The following is a 21,306-nucleotide window of genomic DNA, read 5'->3' as shown; positions in this document are numbered from 1 at the left end:
CATGAAAATAAATCAGCCACGCAAAGATCTGGGATGGGAAGAGAACGGAGGGGCACGCAAGGGCAAAGGCCCTGACTTCTGGTCGTAACACCTCAGCATTCTTATCTGTGACACGGGACTAACGATGACTTACTGAGAAAATTAACTATCAATTCTTACTGACAGGCTAGTACACGCCAGGCACTGTCCCAGGTATCAGGGATACTCAACAAAAGCTGTCCGCATCACTGGCACGTAATAAGCACTTAACAAATGCAAACCATTACAGTCACTGTAATTATTTCTTCCCTGTAGCTAGCACAGCCCTGAAGCAGTGTAAGCCTAAGTGATTTACTGGCTACACGAACCAATACTACAGGCCAGGGAGAGAATACACTAAATAGAGTCGCTGGGAAACTCCCCCACCCTTAGGAAAAAAACATCTCTGGGGGAAAGCAGCCACGGCTGAGGGGCCGGAATGGGCATTTGTCAACACCGTGGTATGACGAGTAAGGAAGATCAGGAAAGCAGGCCTTTGGGAAGGGAGCTGGCATTGCCATAAAACAACAAGAAACCAAACTTGTATTCACCTGGAGCTCTGACGTCAAGAGACCAGGGGTTACTCCTTTCTCTTCTACACAGATCTCTCTGAGAAAGGCACAGTCCCAAGAAGGCAAGGCCGTGAAATAAAAACGAGCCAGGAGATAACATGATTTTATCACAATTCCCAGCTACACAACAAGGAGAAAGTTCTGAGCACCAGCTGAATGTAATCTAGCCTTCCTGGAATCTACTCCTACCCCCAGGAAAGAGACCTCCCTCCCTACAGGGCTCAGAGGGTCCACACCATTCTTACTGTGGGCCCTGTCTACAAGCCTGCATTCACTGTAGCTCCTAGGAGACCATCAGACGGCCAACAGATACCTGAAACGATGCTCAACATCACAAAACATCAGGAAAATGCACATCAAGATGGAGAGACCACCTTACCCTTGTCAGAAGAGCTAGAATCAAAAAGACAAGCAATAACAAGTGTTGGTGAAGACGTGAAGAAAAAGGAACCTTGGGACACTGTTGGTGGGAATGCAAACTGGTTCAGCCACTGCGAAAAAAGCATGGAGGTTCCTCAAAAAATTAAAATTAGAAATGCCCTGTGATCCAGTAATTATCCAGTAAAATATCCAGTAATACTACTGGGTATTTACTCCAATAAAACAAAAACACTAATTTGAAAAGATCTACGCACCCCTGTGTTTACTGCAGCACTATTTACAACAGCCAAATTATGGAAGCCACCCAAGTGTCCATCGATAGATGAATGAATAAAGAAGATGTGATACACATATATACAACGGAGCATTACTCAGCCATAAAAAAGGATGGTATCTTGCCATTTGCAACAACACGGATGGACCTAGAGGGTGTGAAATGAATCAGAGAAAGACAAATACCATACGATTTCCCTCAGATGTGGAATGAAAGGGGGGAAAATGAACAAAGAAAAAAAGAGACCAAAAACCAGACTCAAACACAGAGAACAAACTGGTGGTTGCCAGAGAGAAGATGGGTGGGATAAGAGATCTCTTATCATTTTTTTTAATGTTTATTTATTTATTTATTTTGAGAGAGAGTGCGTGAGAGGAGGGGCAGAGAGACAGACAGAGAGAAAGAATCCCAGGCAGGCTCCACGCTGTCAGCGCAGAGCTCAATGCAGGGTCCCACCCCATGAACGGTGAGATCATGACCTGAGCCAAAACCAAGAGTCAGACGCTTAGCCACCAAGGCACCCCAAGCCCACTCTTGTCTTGATGAGCACTGAGCAATGTACAGTATTGTTGAATCATTACATTATCTACCTGAAACTAACATAGCACTGTATGTTAAAAAATATTTTTAGGGGTGCCTGGGTGGCTGTCGGTTAAGCAACCGACTTTGGCTCAGCTTATGATCTCACGGTTTGTGAGTTCAAGCCCTGCATCGGGCTCTGTGATGGAAGCTCGGAGCCTGGAGCCTGCTTTGGATTCTGTGTCTCCCTCTCTGTCTGCCCCTCCGCCGCTCACACTCTGTCTCTCTCTCTCTCTCTCAAAAATAAATAAACATTAAAAAAAATAAAATAAAAATATTTTTAAATGCCTAAAGATATACCATGTTCATGCAATTAAAGACTTAAGGTTGCCTGTTCTCTCCAATGCAATTTCAATCAAAATCTCAAGACTTCTTGCAAGATTTGACATCCTGATTCTAAAATATGCGTTGTAATGAAGAAAATCTAGAATAGCCAAAAAAGAATCCTACCAAAGAAGGAAAAATTTGGACTCATTCTTTCTGACTTCAAGATTTATTCTAAAGCCACAGTAATCAAGAAACAGTGGTACGGACTTAACAACGAACACACAGATCGATGAGAAGAGTCCTTTCAACGTATGGAGTTGGAACAACTGGAGTCTTAGCACCCCTCCTTAAATCATACACAAAAATTAATGCAATATGGATTAAAAGTCGACTATTAAAAGCAAAAGGTTTGAATTAAGAGCTGTGACTCTCATATGCTGTGTGACAGAAGAGAATTCAAACCGTGTGGCTCGGGCGCTGCAAAAAAACAGAGCTAGCATCACGACACCGGCAAAATGATTTCTTAAAGCTTGTACGGCGCTTAATAATTCTCAAGGGAATACATACAGACCGTGAAGAATCAACTTCCGCAGCTCTTTATAGAAATGACTTCACAGAAAAGTCTGAAATTCATACAGAAGTAGGTGTGCGGCTACCGTGAAAGCATTCCAGATATCACCAATCCAAAACTAGTTGGATTGGAGTCTCCCGAACCGAGAGATGCCCGTCTCAAAGCCATAGCTGCCGACTTGCAACTGCTCCTTCCAAGCCTGGGGGCGCCCAGCGCTGCCGGCCCGAGCCCCGCCCCCCATCCCAACCCGGGATGCTCTGTGCGTCCGCCTCCTCAAACCTCTCCTTCGCCAGGCGGAGCTGCCGAAATCTCCCGGCTCTGACCCCCGCCACACGCCCCCTCCCCCCAGATCCTAGAGCCCAGGCCCCTTCTCCCTGCGGCGGGAACGAAGACCTCCAAAAAGCCCCACGTCCCGTAACCTACTCACCATCGCAGAAGAAATTATGGCAGTGCTGCGGTGGCCGGAAGCGGAAGTGGGCGCCTCGGCAGGGCCCGGACTACACTTCCCAGGACCCTCTGCGGTGCGCGTTCTTACTTAAGGGAGCCGACGGTGTCGTAAAGAAGCGTACACCTGGAGCCCCGCCCAAGGCCAGGTGGAAGGCGGAGTGCCCCGCGGGGCTGCTCTGGTTGGTGAGACGATACACGCTGTTCCGGCGCTGAGCTTTGGAGCTCCGCGACAGCTTTTTTCTTTCCTTAAAAAAAAAAGGTTATTACTCGGTACTAACACGTTCACGTTGTGGAAAATCTGACAATACTCTCAAACAAAAAAATCCATAATCCCATCACCAGGGAATATAAAGCATTGATGTTTTTGATTATACACACACACACACACACACACACACATATAACTTACACCATACATCTATAATTTACACCATATATGTATATAATTTACACTATATATTTATTTATGTATTTTTTTTTTTTTTTTACAAAAGCAGTGCATGATCAATGTTAAGGGACAAAAGTAAAAAGAATGTTAAGAAAAGTAAGGGAGGGGCGCCTGGGTGGCGCAGTCGGTTAAGCGTCCGACTTCAGCCAGGTCACGATCTCGCGGTCCGTGAGTTCGAGCCCCGCGTCAGGCTCTGGGCTGATGGCTCGGAGCCTGGAGCCTGTTTCCGATTCTGTGTCTCCCTCTCTCTCTGCCCCTCCCCCGTTCATGCTCTGTCTCTCTCTGTCCCAGAAATAAATAAACGTTGAAAAAAAAAAAGTAAGGGGAAAAAGTAAGAGAAAGAACTAAAGTCCCCCATAATCCTAGCACCCAGAAACAAGTATCATTAAGATCTTGGCCTATGTATTTCCGGGTTTCCTCTTTGAGTAAATATATGCTTAAAATTTTTTGTCCCCACAGAATTTGCATCATAATATCTTAGAGCCGATTTTTTTCTCTCACCTCATGCATGTCACTAAATAATAAATTCATTTAAAGTGGTTGTTTAGGATTCTTTAGTTTTAGGTCCGTTACCACCTTATCCACTAAAGAAGTTAGACTTCCAATCTCATGCGTCGAGTAGGAATAATCATTTTCTTTAATTTCTTCCAATTTGATAGCCCAAATATGCTGTCTCCTTATTGACTGCGTTTCTTTATTCATGGAGATGTGGAATAAATGTCGATATGTCAGCGGTGGGTAAATTGCCTGTTTATATCCTTTGCCCGTTTTTATCTTTTGCTTATTTATTTATAAATTCTCTTTGTATACAAATGGTATTGACGCTGTCCTGTATGATGATTTCCCCCCCCCCCCCCCAGTTTGGACTTTTATAAGGCAGTATTTAAAAACCACCGACCTTTATTTGATCAAATTGATCAGTCCTTTCATTTTGGATTCTGTATTTTTCCACACAATTATAAAGACTTCCTTCCTCTGATATCCAATAAGGACATCTATATTCACTTCTGTTCTAAAATTATGCCTGAGATTTGTCTTAATCAGGTATGGTAAGACACACAAATACAGAAATGGTAGTCATGAGGAAAGAAGTTTAATACTCACAGATTTCTAGAAACAAAGTGTGTGGCATGCCACACAGGGTTTCACAGGGAAGGACCATGGGCTGGTCAGGAGGCAGTAGAGAGGACACAGTCCAAAGCCTTTATTGGGTTTTGATGGGAAGGGATGAGTGAATCAAGGTAAATAAGATGAATAAGTTTAGGATAATATTTTGGTGGGCTCTGGGTGGTCCCTTGGTGTCCAGTGCCTAGTCCTGGGTTGATTCAGGGCAGGGGAATATTGCCTTGGTGTATGAGTTCAATAAGGGACACAGTTGGGTGTCTGGGCTCTGGATCCGTTTATTTGTATATCAAAGGCAGCTAACAGGGAAGTCATTTGCTATCTAGGAATTTAGGTAGCCTTGGGAGGGGCGTCTCTATGGGATCAAGGCCTCTAATGCCAGATCATAAAAATAAATAAATAAAAATAAAACACAGGAGAAAAAAAAAGAAGATATAGTCAATTCAACTTTTCATGGTTTTATTGGTCTGTTTTATTCTGTGTCATTTATTTTAGTATATGGTGTGAAGACAGATCTACTTTTCTTTTTCACCAAATGCTTGAGTATTCGCAACAAAATCTCCTGAAAAATTCATCGATTATCTACTGATATAAAATATCATCCTACTCATTTACTAAGTTATTGTACATACTTGTATATTTTCTGGGATACAACTGTTCCAATAACAGAGATGTTTTTTCCTGTGCTAAAAGATCTCAATTAGAGTTATCACTGTTGTATAATATATATATTTCTCTCTCCCTCCCTATTGTTTTTATTTCATCCTATAAATTCTAGCACTCTCTTTTCCAGATGAACTGTTGAATTGTTTTGACAAATTCTCAAGACTTGTCAAGGGTTTCTGTTGATTAGAAAAATAACCCAATCACAGCACTGCAAGCCTCTAGGCATTTGCTTGAGTGTAAACAGTTTCAGTTCCCAGCCAAAGTCCTGCCATTTTTACCACTCTGTCTGCTACTGTTGATCCCTCTTAAAATGCCCATCTCCTTGTTCACTTTTGAAACATTACCCAATTTTTTAAAAAGTAGGCTCCATGCCCAAGCCCAATGTGGGGCTTGAACTCACAACTGAGCCTAAGAACTCAGCTGAGATCAAGAGTGGGACTCATAAACAACTGAGCCACTCAGGTACCCCAACCTTACCTGATTTTTAAGACTTAAATTGAAGACCACTCCATGGAAACTGTATGAGTGCTATCACAAATGAACAGAGCAGCCTCTGGTTCAGGAGAGTTCCATGTGAATATAGTTAATGTGATCTCATTTTTGGAACATTCTCATTTCCCTGGGAAATCAATAAATTGGGGTGTTTTTACCTGCAGAACTGAGGAAGAACTCCTAGATGTGGGCAGATGAATCTCTCCCAAGGCTCTAGGAGTTATATGTTAATTATATGTTAAAATGAAAGATGATGAAAAACATTTGTTTATGTTAAAGCAAAAAAAAAAAGTATTTATTTATCAAAAGGTGCATAGTGCTTAACTAATCTCCAGCTACCTAAATGTTTTACAAAATGAATGTTTTCTAAATGTTTTACAAAAATGAACTCACTGGGAACTGTTAATGGCCCTCTTGTTATCATTTCCCTTTGATAAGGAAACTGAGGCACAGAAGACATAATCACTTACCCAAGGTCTCAGGTACTGTGTATCAAGATCCAATGGGCACCTGGTTGCAGGATCTCTACTCCCTCTGCACTGTGGTGCTTCCCATAACATATATGTAGACATGCTCACGAGTGCACAGAAACTTAGGGAAGGTCATACGGAGACTGGGGATGATGGTTTGGTGGGGAGATCTTCCCTAAGGAAGGACATGGGTTAAGAAGGAGGAAATGAATCTTGCTTCTAATTTTATTTCTCTCTGTGGAAAATTTAGATTAATCTACGGTCTTAGTATGTTTGTGAAAAAAACAACAATCGTAAATAAAATATCTAATGTGAATGTAAAAATTCATGAATAAAGTAAATTATAAATAAAACAAAGTATTAATAATGATAAAAATCGCCAGTCTACGAGAACACGTAGTGACCGTAAATATGTGCGTACCAAACAAAACATGTAAACCCAAAACTGACAGCGCTGAAAGAAGAAATCGACGTGCAGTTATGTTGGGGACTTCAGCACCCCACTTCCTGCAGCTGATATAATTACCAGACAGAAAATTAGCAAAAAATATAAACTAAGTGAACAACACCATCAATGAAGACAATCTAATTGATGCTTATAGAATGCTCCACAGGAGAATACGCATTTGTTTCAAATGTCCATGGAACACTCACCAAGACAGACCATATCACGAGTCATTTTTCGGTCACCTATGTAATCAAGACAGTGGTATGGGTGGAGGGATGGACACGTAGGTCAATGGAACACAGTTAAAGAACCCAGAAATATACCTACACAAATATGTTCAACTAACTTTTGACGAAGGTGCAAAAGACATTCTATAGAGATACTGCTTTTTTGACAAATGGTACCATAACATTGGAAATCCATAGGCACAAAAAAGCGGGCATTGGCATAAACTACAAGCGTTATGCAAAAAAATGAGTTCAAAATGGACAGTTGGATTAAATACAAAACAAAGAGGGGCGCCTGGGTGGCGCAGTCGGTTAAACGTCCGACTTCAGCCAGGTTACGATCTCGCGGTCCGTGAGTTCGAGCCCCGCGTCAGGCTCTGGGCTGATGGCTCAGAGCCTGGAGCCTGTTTCCGATTCTGTGTCTCCCTCTCTCTCTGCCCCTCGCCTGTTCATGCTCTGTCTCTCTCTGTCCCAAAAATAAATAAACGTTGAAAAAGAAAATTAAAAAAATAATAATAAATACAAAACAAAGAACTATAAAACTTTCAGGGAAAAGGCAAAGAAACTCTTGAGAATCTAGGGCAAAGCTGAGTTTTTATTATTATTTTTATTTATTTATTTTTTCTTTAATATAATTTATCGTCAAATTGGTTTCCATACAACACCCAGTGTTCATCCCAACAAGTGCCCTCCTCCCTGCCCATCACCCACTTTCCCTCTCCCCCACTCCCCCCCCCCCATCTACTCTTAGTTTGTTCTCAGTCCCTAAGAGTCTCTTATGGTATGCCTCCCTCTCTCTCTGTAACCCCCCCTTCCCCTCCCCCATGGTCTTCTGTTATGTTTTTCAAGATCATATGAGTGAAAACATATGGTATCTGTCTTTCTCTGCCTGGCTTACCTCACTTAGCATAATACCCCCCAGTTCCATCCACGTTGCTGCGAATGGCCAGATTTCATTCTTTAAAGCTGAGTTTTTAGACTCGACACCAGGAACAGGAACAAAAGAGGAAAAATTGATAAATTGGACTTCATCAAAATTCAAATCTTTTGCTCTGAGAAAAACCCTGTTAAGTGGGTAAAACACAAGCTAAAGACTGGGAATAAACATTTGCAAACCACAGGTTGGTTCGCACCCCTCTTGGTAGCCTCCCTCGTGTGATCTGAAGTCAGCCCCAGTACTCAGAGGGCAGGGAGAGACTGAAGAATGAGGCAGGCCACTCCAGGTTGGCAGGTGGCAGTTTCAATAAGCAAAGGAAACTTACATATGAGGCGTGTCTTGGGCACCAGCAAGGTGAATGAATCCCCGTACCTGCTCTCCAAATGTTAAAAGATTATAAAGAGGCCCTAACTGGGCTGTCAAGTATACCGTTCTCAACACCACCTCATTATTTCAGGACTGTGTCCTTGGGGCAGCCTGGGGGAGCAGGAAAGGCAAGCAGAACCCACATTCCCAGGACAGGGAAGGGGTGAGGAGCTTCCGAGTGCCCCTATCCAGCTCGTGGGTCAACTGGAAATCATGTACTGTTGCGTTCCCCAACACTTCAACCCTCGTGATCAGCTTAGAATCTCATCTTCCCCCTCTTCCATAATAAGCCCTGAGTGGTCAACAAGGGGTTTCATTAGTGTGGAGGTGGCTCTTTTGGTGGCTATCTGGCCACATTGGAGGCAGATTAAGACTATAATATCCAAAATCAGTGACGTTTCTATCAAGAGCCCCAGGATCCAAACCATTGATTTATTAAATCCCCTAGAATGGGGGTTGTATCACTCAGGGCGATTACTTGTGTCCCTGTGTCATTTGGTAAAGATGATACATTAGCAGACTTATCAGATAGGAACACATGTATTCTGTTTGGATAATGGCACAGGTGTCTCTTTGCAAGGCAGAACTAATGTCCAAGGCCATCCTATGTGGGATGACTTTTCTATTACAGTCATTCGGTGTTCAGTAATGGTAGGTTTCACTGGCTATCATTCAGGGCTTGCTGAGTGAACTTAGTAAAGGCTTCTGTGTGTGCTATAACATCTTCCAGGCCTATGGAAGGAACAAAGACAAGAGGCAGATGATCCTACCAGTGCAAAATACAAGGTGTCTCCCTGGCCTTAAGGAGATTGGCAGCCATTGTCACCAAAGGGCGGATTTTCCCCTTTGCCTAGGGAAAGCCCAGGGCATAACGGCCCAACCATCCAGGTGGAAGCCGTGGCCAAAGGTCTGTGTCATATAACCATTGTGTTTTATTTGGTGCTACCCAACAAATACTGGACATTGCAACCAATCAGTGCCAAACCCATCACTATCCCTTAATATGACAGAATGACTACACAGCTCTCCTGGTATCCATCCAATGTATCTAATATGATTGGGTTGACTTTGTTTAGAGTGATTTTTTTTTTTTGCTCCCAACACAGGGGTGCCCAGGTGTTCAAATGCCCATAATCTGGAGTAAAACATACAAACCCATCCCAAATATGAGCATGACCATCCATTGCTCTGATGGTGGTATTTCCAAGACCTTTTTGGTAAGCAATTTGATGAGCTACTCTTACAGTTTGCTTTCCAGAAGAATACCCACATCCAGGGTCATTAATAGTGTGTGTCATCGCCATGTTTCTGGGTTAGTATTGGTAATACCAGATGGACTAAGAATACTAGCCTTAGATTGTTGTTGTTGTTGTTTTACTGCTTTAGGGCTTTCTGATCACATCCCTGAAGGAGTGATATGCATTTTGGCAATTCTGACAAGCTAGAGAAGGGCAACCACCCACATATTCAATAATTGGATTGATTTCTTTGTCAGGCACACAAGTGGGCCCCTAGTAGAAAGGTATTTTTATCAGGTGCCCCTCCTGTGACTAGACACCACAGGAGCATGTCTAAAGGCCAAAAAGACAGATATTTTGTGAAAAATTGTATGGCGACGTCTCCCCCTTCACAAGAATTACATCTGTGGCCCCATCCTTAGATGGTCATGCAGACTTAGGAATCTGACCTGCTGTGCATACCCAACATGTTGGCCAGGGCAGACAGCATGAGGAGGTGGGCTGGGGGCAGGATATGCCAGACCAGGACCCCCACCTTCTCCTGTTTTCAATACTGCGTGTTCCCTTCCATGTAGATGTGTTCCCACAGGTTCAGCAGCTCATAGCAGGACAATGGGATCCCAGTGGGGACTGAGAAGTTCCCCTTCACCCAAAGGTTCAAAGTAACTCACTCATCCCAGCAGCGCATCCCATTGCCAATTCTGGTAAATAATTCCTCTTCCAGATGTGAGGGGGACTGCTGTTCTCAGCAGCAAAGCACGGAGCTGGTCTGCTGTGAGGATGGAAGCAATGGCTGTTTCCTGCCACTTCCGCACCCCTACAGTACCGGGTGCCTTGGCAGGGGTCCCCAGTCTGGCATATGGGGCAATAGGTTCTACTAGTTGATCATTCAAAGGTATTAAATCCTGGGACAATACTTTGGTCCATCCAGCCAAGATGGTTTAACCTATCAACAAGTTAATCTGTTGCTTTAATATTCCATTTTTTTCCTATTAACCCTGCTACTCATGGGTTGTAAGGGAGATGAAGCTTCTTTTTAGTGGCATGTTTTTTGCCCAGTCTGGGATATCATGACTTTTGAAATGGGACGCCCAATTACCACCTATTCAATGAGGGTATCCATATCAAGGAGGATATAAGCAATTTGCCAATCCCTCGCCTGTTGGGAACTCTAGTGAATGGTTCCAGATTCTTTTGGAAGTTGCTTTGGGTGTTGTTTAGAACATACAGGACAGGTTGTTGCTTCATTAACCAAGTCACTGTATTTCAAGGGCAATCCAGCACCCCTGGCAATAGGCCATCCCACCCAGGCATTGTGATGGTCACTCTATGCACCAGATCTGCTGTACCTAGTGGAGGGTCAGTAGCTAAAGCTTGTACCTGAGGGGCACCTGGGTGGCTCAGTTGGTTAAGTGTCTGACTTCAGCTCAGGTCACGATCTTGTGGTTTGTCAGTTTGAGCCCAGCGTCGGGCTCTGTGCTGACAGCTTGGAGCCTGGAGCCTGCTTTGGATACTGTGTCTCCCCCTCTCTGCTACCCCCCCCTTCACATTCTGTCTTTCTCTCTCTCTCTCTCTCTCAAAAATAAACATTAAAAAAAATAAAGCTTGTGCCTGAGCTAGGACATCAGCTTTCTGTTTGCAAGGGGATGTCAGTGCCTTGTGAGACAGGACGTGAAAAACAGTGAGGGCCGCCTTAGGCGCTTGTAGATGGACCCAAATGTCTTTCCATGTGTCTTGACCCCACTAGGGCTTATTCATACTCATCGACCCCTCAGCTTCCCATAGTTGGAGCCATAGGGCTTATCCCTTCGGAACAGCCCAGCTGTTAGTGCAGAGGGTTAATGGCCAGGACTCAGGACCTTCACCAGCCAGACTACTCTGAGCTCAGCCCACTGGCCACTAAGGTTTGTTTCTGTTTCCATCCAGATGGTGTCCGTGTTGGGCTGAATAGCAACTACAGTCCATGTGGGCGGGGTTCGCCTAGACTAGACCGATCTGTATAGGCAGCATCAGCGGGAATCTCCCCTGCCCCCCTCTTTACAGGGACACCATAGGAATAGGGGTGGGAGCATCTGGAGGATGTATATATACTCCATGGGGCCTAGCAGCCCTAGAGACAGTGAACTTGTGCATAGGGCCTTCCTCTGCCGTAAATAGACCTGCCACTTAGTCAAAATGTGGGTTTGAGTCACAGCAAAGGTGGGTTGACGGAACATATATTTAACTCACCCCTTGACTGGGAAGTTCTCATGACAATGTGTTGTTCCTTAGTGAGACGCTCCACCTGGAAGAATACTGTGTGCTCCATGGGGGTGTATCGGCTTTCTGTCTCCTTCATTTAGACCAAAGTCTTGGCGGTATTGTCTCCTTCTCCTGTTTTTGTCGCAGTGCCCCATCGACACCGTCTGGAGTCATGGACACATTTAACTCAAATGAGAGCCCTGCTTGATCTATGCCAAGGGCTTTAGTCTGCTTTGTGAGCATTTTTGCCTTCCCAAAGGCAGCCTGCTGCTCTGATCCCCAGTCCCACACCTGCCCTTTCATTATCAGGTAATATAAGGGACAGAGGCACTGTGCCATGTGGGGAATAAAAGTCCTCTGGAGACCTTAACATTCTTACAAAGGCCTGCACCTCTTTCATATTCTTGGGGGTTGGGTAAGCTTGCATCTATCTTATCAATCACAGCTTCAGGGACAACATGGGTCTTACCCAACAAGACAACTCCCAGAAACTTCGCAGCAGTGTCTGGGCCTTGAATTTTCTGTCGGTCCGTTGCCTATCCTCTCCCTCACAGATGCTCCAGCAAAGCCTGCAAGATGTCCTGGCAGGAGAGGCAGCTCTTTCTATGTTAATATTACAACATCAATATCATGGGCCCATCTCATTGATGTGGGGAAGGACAACAGGGACAGGTCTCGGGCTACCATCCCATGACACACAGTGGGGCTATGCAGGTAACCTTGGAGGAGCGCTTCGAAGGTCTATTGTTGCCCCTCTTATGTGACGGTAAATTGACCTTGTGACTCAGTGGCCAGGGGTATACTGAAAAAGGTATTTGCTAAGTCTAGCACAGCACGATACCTTCCTAGGACGGTGGCTAAGGTGTTTAAGATGATGGCAATGTTGGGCACTATCTTATTTAGTCTCCAGTCATCCATCATCATCTGCCATGAGCCATCTGGTTTTTTTACTGGTCATACAGGGCTGTTGAAACTACTATGGGCAGTAGTGTAGCTCTAGATGGTTTCCCTATAATCCCAGGAAATTTATATTGTTTGACATTTACCATCCTATGTGAGGACAGCAGGCTTACTGGTTCCCAGTTGGTGCTTCTCCTCAGCATGGGTTTGATTCCTCTAACCTGGAGGTATCAGAGGTTTGCAGAGTCTGATCTTGTAGGATGAATATCAATGCCCAATATGTTCTCTGGTATTGGAGAGATAAAAACCCCCATAGTCGCAGGGAGGGCAGAGAAGATGTCCAAGAGGACCTTTCTGACCATAACTGTCTGTCCTCCATGACTACTGATGGCACTGAAAGGGGCAGAAAACCTCTCAGGGTTACCATATATTAGAGTACATTTAGCTTCAGTATCCACCCACGCTGTCACCTTTTATGGATTTCTGGAAGACCAATGAACATAGGGCCTCTGATCACTCCAGTGGCCCTCACCTGGAGGCAATCTTGCCTGCATCTTATACCCGGGGTGAGGGACACACCCATCCCAAACAGGCATGTATCCCTGAGGCCTCTGGTACATCAGGGATGACAGGAGTGGATGAGACAGATCTAAACTGTTCCTCAGGTTCTAAGGCTTTCCATAGGCCAACCCAGTCTATCTGTTTAGGCAGGGTCCCCACAGCAATGAGGTCACACTATATTTGCTTCCAGGTTATTCTGACTGGATCCTTGAGAGCAGGTTGGGATAGCCTTTTAGCTTTCCTGGCTCCCCTCTATCTCTAGCCCATGTCTGTTCCCAGGATCTGTCCGTTTCCTCCAGTTGAGCAATGGATTGCCCAACATGGTAAACATCTTATCTCATACGTGGGCTCAGTATGGATATCAGTGTTGGGGACAGACTGGAGAATCTTGGCTTTGGTCCATGCAGTGAACGTGGTCTGAAAAGGGCCTGAAAAGACAGAAGCATTGATCACCTGTCTCATTCCCAGATTCCTGAAAATTTGCCGTACCTCCTCTATCGATTTCCAGATTCCTACATGCCCAGGGAGATACCCCTCATCGGGCCAAGCCTCCCCTACAGGATAAAATAATCCAATCTATAAGGAAGTGAGTACTTTGCATCTCTCGGGCACCATACAGGTGCTGCCAGAGGGCAAGGTGTGTGGTGATGTTGCTCGTTTTCTCTGCCTCCTGCTGGGTCAGAGAAACACCACCACCCCTGGTATCCTATAGCCCCACTAACCATGCCAGGATATCTTCCCTGGCCTTTTGCTGAAACTGGCATCTGTATCAATAAGCACAGTTGGAGTGTATTCTCTCATCATCGATGTCTCCTGAACTGGGGGCTGTCCCACTGCTTAGGGTTGCTGTTGCTCTGCTTTTGTTTTTTGTTGTGTTAGGGGTGCAACGGCACGGGGCATTCCATCCACTTCCCTGTCAATCACCACAATCTCTTCCGCCTCATTCCCATCATTCTCCCAGGGATTGAATGTCTTAGCTGGCCAATTGGACTTAGTCACAAGCACTGCCTTTGTCTGAAGCTCCTTGCACCCTCCCAGCTTTGCAAAAGGGCATGAGAAGCTCGCCAACGTATTGTCCTTCAACTCCCATCGTGTCTGCCAGCCCCAGAGCCATCAGCCTAGTGGACATTCTCATGTCCTTTTCTAATCTTAGCTTGTCTTCTGACTTCCAGACATGAGCCTCAGCCTCCAGTTAGGCATCGATGGCCAGTCGAACTGCCCATTAGTATAGGCCAGCCCACTGTGGCCACCACATGCCTCACTTCCTTGCTGCAGAGCACAATGCACAATTGCTCCAACAAGCACACCAGCCGGCATTTTCAGGGCATCCCTGTACTCAGAGGATGCTCCACAAGTATCTAACATACAGGCCACTCCTCCCCAAAAAGAGGTCGATGGCCAACACTGGATTTCCCCCATGGATGCTTCTTTTCCAAGGCCCATCTCTTCTGTCTTCTGGCTCTCTTGCCAATTGGTTCGCAACCCTCCTGGGAGCTTCCCTGGTGTGATCTAAAATCATCTACAGTACTTGGAGGGCAGGGAGAGACCAAAGAAAAAGACAGGCCACTCCTGGTTAGTAGGTGGCAATTTTATGAAGCAAAGGGAACTTACAAATGAGGCTTGTCGTGGGCAACTGAAAGATGAGTGGATCCCCAGACTCACCCTCCAAATCTTCAGTTTATAGAGAGGACTTAACTGTGCTTAGTCACATATACCATGCAGGTGTTTTCAAACACCACATCACCATTTCAAGACTACATCCTTGGAGCAGCCTCTGGGAAGAGGAAAAGCAAGCACAACCTACATTCCGAGGACAGGGGAGGGGGTGAGGAGCCTCCAAGTGTCTGTGTCCAGGTCGCGGGTCAATCAGCAATCATGTCTTTTTGATGATGTTCCCCAATACCACGTATCTGACAAAAGATTAGTGTATGGAATATGTAAAGAAACTCAATAGTATAAAACTAAACAATATAATAAGTAATTAGAAAAATGGGCAAGAGGGGTGCCTGGGTGGTTCAGTCAGTTGAGCATCCAACTCTTGATTTTGGCTCAAGTCATGATCTCATGGTTCATGGGATCAAGCCCTACATCGGGCTCTGCGCTGACACCACGGAGCCTGATTGGGATTCTCTTTCCCTCTCTCACTGCCCCTCCCTCCCTCAAAATAAGTAAACAAAGATTTTTTTCAAAAAGAAAATGGGCAAGAGATGAACAGGCATTTCTCCAAAGTATACACAATGGCAAATAAGCACATATAAACACGTTCAACTTCATTAATCATTAGTGGAATGCAAATTAAAAGCACAATGAGATATCCCTCTGCATCTATCAGAATTGACAAAGTAAAAAAAGTAAAAAATAGTGACTCCACCAAGTGCTGGCAAGGATGGAGAGAAATGGGATCCCAGCCCTCATGATGCTATGACTACTTTGTAACAGTTTGGAAGTTACTCTAAAACTAAGTATGAAACCACCTTACACAACTACACTCTTGGGACTTATCCCAAAACAATGGAGCCTTTTGTTCATACAAACACTTGTACACAAGTGTTCATAGTAGCTTTTTTTTTTTTAATTTTTATTTGAGAGAGAGAGAGAGAGCAAGCAGGGAAGGGAAAGAGAGAGGGGACAGAATCCCAAGCAGGCTCCACACTGTGAGCACAGAGCCCAATGTGGGGTCTGAACCCACAAACCATGAGATCATGACCTGAGTTGAACTCAAGAGTCAGACGCTTAACTGACTGAGCCACCCAGGCACCCCGTTTTTTTTAAATAGCTAAAAACTAAAAATAACCCAGAAGTCCTTCAGTGGGTGAAGAGTTAAACAAACTGTGGTATGTCCAAATCATGGGACACCACTTAGCAATAAAAATAAATGATACAAGAAACAAGTTGGATGAATCTCCAGAGAATTATCCTGAGAGAAAAGAAGCCAATCCCAAAAGACTACATACCTTTTGTATTCCATTTATAAAAATTCTTGAAATGATAAAATTATAGAAGCGGAGGACAGTTTAGGGGTTGCCAAGGTGCTAACGGGGGGAGAGGGTGTGGCCGTAAAAGGGTATTTTGGTGGAGATGGAACTACTCTGTATCTTGAGTGTGGTGATGGTGGACACGTGAGCCTAGAAGGTGATAAAATTGCATAGAACTAAACACACACAGCCAAGCACAAATGATTACAAGTGAAATTGGGGATTCTGCACATGATCACAGGATTCTATCAATGTCTATAGACACTGACTGTGATTCTGTATTGTAGTTCTGCAAGATGCTAAGTGAGAAAAACTGGGTAAAGGGTCCAGGAGATGTCTCTATTATTTCTTACAGCTACATGCGAATCTCCAAGTATCTCAAGATAAAGTTTTGTTTGTTTCTTTTTTTAATGTTTCTTTATTTTTGAGAGAGAGAGACAGAGTACGAGCAGGGAAGGGGCAGGGAGAGAGGGAGACACAGACTCCAAAGCAGGCTCCAGGCTCTGAGCTGTCAGCACAGAGCCCGACGTGGGGCTTGAACCCACAAAACATGAGATCGTGACAGGAACCAAAGTCAGATGCTTAACTGACTGAGCCACCCAGGGGCCCCTGTTTTGTTTCTTAAAAATTCATTAACCAAGGGGTGCCTGGGTGGCTCAGTTGGTTGAGCGTCCGACTTTGGCTCAGGTCATGATCTCGCAGTCTGTGAGTTTGAGCCCCGCGTCGGGCTCTGTGCTGACAGCTCAGAGCCCGGAGCCTGTTTCAGATTCTGTGTCTCCTTCTCTCTCTGACTCTCCCCCACTCATGCTCTCTCTCTCTCAAAAATAAATAAACGTTAAAAAATTAAAAAAAAAAACATTAACCAAGACTTAAAAAGAAATCTTTTGAACCAACTCTTTCCAAACATCAGTTGGACAAAAACTTTATACACTAAGAATAATAACATGGCAGATATACCCTAATTATTCACTAAAACGGTTATGAAAAGCATAGTCTATTTTATTTGACAGATTAAAAAAAGCATAATTGATTTAGGAAACGAAGTTTTTTCAGTCCTTACCTTAGGAAATGCACTATAAAAAATAAGAAATATAAAAAGCTGAAATACAGTGATGGTTGCACAACAGTGTGAATGTACTTAATGCCACGGACCTGCACACTTAAAAAAAATGTTAAGGGGCACCTGGGGGGCTCAGATGGTTAAGCATCCAACTTCGGCTTAGGGCCCATGGGTTCGAGCCCCACATGAAGCTCTCTGCTCTCAACGCAGAGCTGGCTTCAGATTCTGACTCTCTCTCTCTCTCTCTCTCTCTCTCTCTCTCTCTCTCTGCCCCTCCCCAACTAACTGTCTCTCGCAAAAATAAACATTTGAAAGAAATTGTTAAGATGGTAAATTTTGTATTATGTATATTTTACTACAATGTTTTAAAAATGGAAACATAAAATCCCCTGTAATACGTAATACGTAAAGACGTAAAGACTACTGGTGGGTACACACACACACACACACACACACACACACACACACAAATATTGTGTGTTCTTCCCAACTTTTCCCCATGTATACAGCATATAGATGTGTTCAAAGGAAAAGGTGCGATCATACACTAAATGGTACCTTTAATCTGCTTTACTCCTAACACGGGCCAGCCTCACCCCTGCCCATCAGCAAACCTGCGCTCCCAGCGTCACCATCTCCCTGCATCCCCGCACCTTCCTGCTACAGTCGCGTCTCCCAGGGACGTTTGCAATTATCCGCGTTCATGAGGCCGCAATGGAAACACCTTTCCTCGCTCCTGATTTCATCCCAGTGACCAGACACACGAAGGGCATCGCAGGTGGAATTTCCCCCAAGGAGGACCCGGGCTGGGAAAAGAAACTGGGGACGGCCCTGAAACGTGTCACGCGGGGTCACGAGGCCAGCAGCTCAGACGCCCTGGGCTGACAGCGGGAAACCCCCTGCCCCGAAGGATCGGACCAGGGATGCCATTAGGGGAAGTCCCGAGTGATGAAGCTCCAGGTAGGAAGGCCTGTTCACCTGCCCCACTACGGTACACCGGCCCCACTTCCGGTATACCTGCCCAGCTTCCGGTATGTCTAGGTCCGCCAGGAGCCGCCCATCCATTGCCGCGCATGCGCGATGGCAAATCGAGGCCACACCCCCACACCCGGATGGCGCCCTCTTTCCGCTTCCGGGAGAGCCGTGCTACTAGAGATTCCCACCCAGATTCTGCCCAACGCATGCGCATGAGCCACAACGAGTGGTGCCGCGGCTCTGCGCCTCCCAGGCTCTGATCTGCCGCCTCAGCTGGTTCTTAAACGGCCTTGGGCCTCAGGACACCTGTCCCTAAGCTCGCCTCCTGCGGAAACATCCAGGCTTGAACTCCGAGCACACTCCCGTCGGAAACCAAAATCTGCAGCAACCAACCGCCACCTCCACCAACCCAGGGTCTTCAGCTCAAGCACGACGCAGCCTCACACTGGATTCAGGGACTCCTGGTCTAAACACTCACGGAGCAGCCCTCCACCCATAACAGGTCCCTGAATCCAGCAGCCCAAACCACTATGCCTAATAAACACAGAAGTATACTAAGGCAGACTCAGCGGGACACTCTGACTCTATCTTCAAGCTTGTTCTAACCTAGAGCCACACCTCATAGGTCCTACCTGCCTCCCCGACCCCATCTCTTCACCACCAGATTCCACCTACGTACGGGATTCCATCTCAGACATACAAAACCTACACCCAAGAGCTGGGGCCTCCACCAATCTGGGTCTGTAGGCCAGTTACTTAGAAAGAGACATCACAGATGCCTGCCAGGAACATAATTTGTGCCCACAAACTACCACTCCTCCCACCCCCTTACTTCCACCCACCCGAACATCCTGTGGGCTCTCCCACAGCAGAAGGTGCATCTGCACTGAGGTCATTTCCCCTGGACAACCGCAGTCCGCCCCTGGACCCACCCTGCCAAGAATGGTGCTCCCCCATGCCATTCCCTCCCAAATGCATTCACATCTGAGCACACAAACAGCCCCAGCCCGCGAAGAACTTACATCTCTAACCCGGGCTTCCATCAACCCCAGTTTCATATCCTCACCCACCACCATTTGTTCCCATGTCCCAGGTTTGGCCCACAGAGTCTAACAAAACCTCTCTGCCTGCATCTCTGAGTGGAAAAGAAGGCCTGTCTAGCTGTTTTTCTCTCTGACCTCAGTCTGCAGTCCTTAATGGATTCTGGACTCTCCATCCCGTCCCAGATAGACAAACTCGGGGTGGGTTTCCCACCTCCCCATATTGAGGAAAACTGTGTCTTGTCCACATAGCCATCCAGGTCCTAAAGATGTGCCTAATGCACGCACCAGGGTCCCAAGTCATTGGGTGGGGAAATCAATTTAGAATCATAGGTTAGGAATAGCGTTTTAAAAACATATTAGAGGAGCACCTGGGTGGCTCAGTCGGTTAAGCATCAGACTTCAGCTCAGGTCATGATCTCACAGTCTGTGAGTTAGAGCCCCTGCCTCGGGCTCTGTGCTGACAGCTCAGAGCCTGGAGGCTGCTTCCGATTCTGTGTCTCCCTCTTTCTCTGCCCCTCCCCTGCTCACGCTTTGTCTCTCTGTCTCTCTCTCAAAAATAAGTAAACATAAAAAAAATAAAACCATATTAGAACACGGTAGGAACAAAGATCAAAGATTATAATCAATGGACCAAGATTAAATCACAAAGAAAGTTAGAAAGTATTGGTAATGATGAAAATGAAAGCACAACATTGGATTATTTGTTTTTTGGGTGTTGAGTTTGATAAGTGCTTTATGGATTTTGGATACTAATCCTTTATCAGATACATCATTTGCAAATATCTCCTCCCATTCAGTAAGCTGCCTTTTAGTTTTCTTAACTGTTTCCTTTGCTGTGCAGAAGCTTTTTATCTTGATGAAGTCCAAATAGTTTATTTTTGCTTTTGTTTTATTTTTGACATGTCGAGTAAGAAGCTGCTCTAGTTGAGGTCAAAGAGGTTGCTGCCTGTGTACTCCTCTAGGATCTTGATGTTTTCCTGTCTCACATTTAGGTTTTTCACCCATTTTGAATTTATTTTTGTGTACGGTGTAAGAAAGTGGTCCAGGTTCATGCTTTTGCATGTGGCTGTCCAGTTTTTCCCAACACATTTGTTGAAGAGACTGTCTTTTTTCCAATGGATATTCTTTCCTGCTTTGTCAAAGATTCATTGACCATGCAGTTCTGGGTCCATTTGAGTTTGCTATTCTTTTTTATAAAAAAAAAAAAATTTTTTTTTAGAGAGATGGGGGATGGGGCAGAGGGAGAGGGAGAGGGAGAGATAGGATTAAGCAGGCTCCACACCCAATGTGGAGCCCAATGCAGGCCTCAATCTCATAACATGAGATCATGACCTGAGCAGAAATGAAGAGTCAGATGCTTGACTGAACCACCCAGGCCTCTCTCTGGGCTTTCTATTCTGCTCCATTGATCTGTGTGTCAGTTATTGCGCCAATTTGGTCACTACAGCTTTGTAATAGAACTTGAAGTCAGGAAGTCTGATGCCTCCAGCTCTGCTTTTCTTCTTGAAGATCACTTTGACTATTCGGGGTCTTTTGTGGTTCCATACAAATGTTAGGGTTGTCTGTTCTAGCTCTGTGAAAAATGCTGGCGGTATTTTGATAGGGATTGCATTAAATGTGTAGATGGCTTTGGGTAGTACAGACACGGTAACAATACCTGTTATTCCAATCATAGTGAAAGTTGACTTCTTCCCTGCTGATATAGATGCCTTTTATTGCTTTTTGTTGTCGGATTACTGAGGACCGGACTTCCAGTACTATATTAAATAACAGTGGTGAGAGTCTTATTCCTGATTGTAGATGAAAAGCTCTCTGTTTTCCCCCATTCAGGATGATATTAGCTGTGGGTCTTTCATATATGGCCTTTATGATGTTGAAGTATGTCCTCTGCATTCCTACTTTGTTGAGGGTTTTTATAATATAAGAATGGATGCCATACTTTGTCAAATGGTTTTTCTGCATCTTTTGAGAGGATCATATGGCTCTTATCCTCTCTTCTATTAATGTGGTGTAACATGTTGATTGATT

At 45.0% G+C, this 21,306-nt stretch overlaps 1 protein-coding gene and 1 long non-coding RNA gene across 4 annotated transcripts in view; both read right to left on the bottom strand.

The window, feature by feature from the left end:
- LOC101097528 (zinc finger protein 180) overlaps positions 1–21,306 on the bottom strand; it is a 68,555-nt gene that overhangs the window by 16,405 nt on the left and 30,844 nt on the right. Inside the window, exons 1-2 of one of the 3 annotated variants that reach the window (XM_045046575.1) lie at positions 6,308–6,641; positions 3,090–3,354 (exon numbers count right to left, since the gene is read on the bottom strand). The exons of 1 other annotated variant lie outside the window; for it this stretch is intronic. Coding sequence is in view for 1 of the 2 variants with exons in the window: in XM_045046577.1 (XP_044902512.1) it covers positions 3,090–3,092 (3 nt within the window). In the remaining variant the exon portion in view is untranslated. Of the gene's footprint in view, positions 1–3,089; positions 3,355–6,307; positions 6,642–21,306 lie in introns of those variants that run through there. One more of the 3 variants, XM_045046577.1, reaches the window with a different exon arrangement.
- On the bottom strand, positions 7,829–19,730 carry LOC109494778. The gene is made up of 4 exons (XR_006590565.1): positions 17,914–19,730; positions 12,234–15,135; positions 11,753–11,928; positions 7,829–9,017 (listed from the first exon to the last, which is right to left on the bottom strand). It is a non-coding gene; the product is annotated as an uncharacterized LOC109494778 (long non-coding RNA).

Source organism: Felis catus, chromosome E2, assembly GCF_018350175.1.
Source record: "Felis catus isolate Fca126 chromosome E2, F.catus_Fca126_mat1.0, whole genome shotgun sequence".
NCBI classification, from domain to species: Eukaryota; Metazoa; Chordata; class Mammalia; order Carnivora; family Felidae; genus Felis; species Felis catus.
The sequence above is the reverse complement of the archived record's forward strand: the minus strand, read 5'-3'. Positions and strand labels throughout refer to the sequence as shown.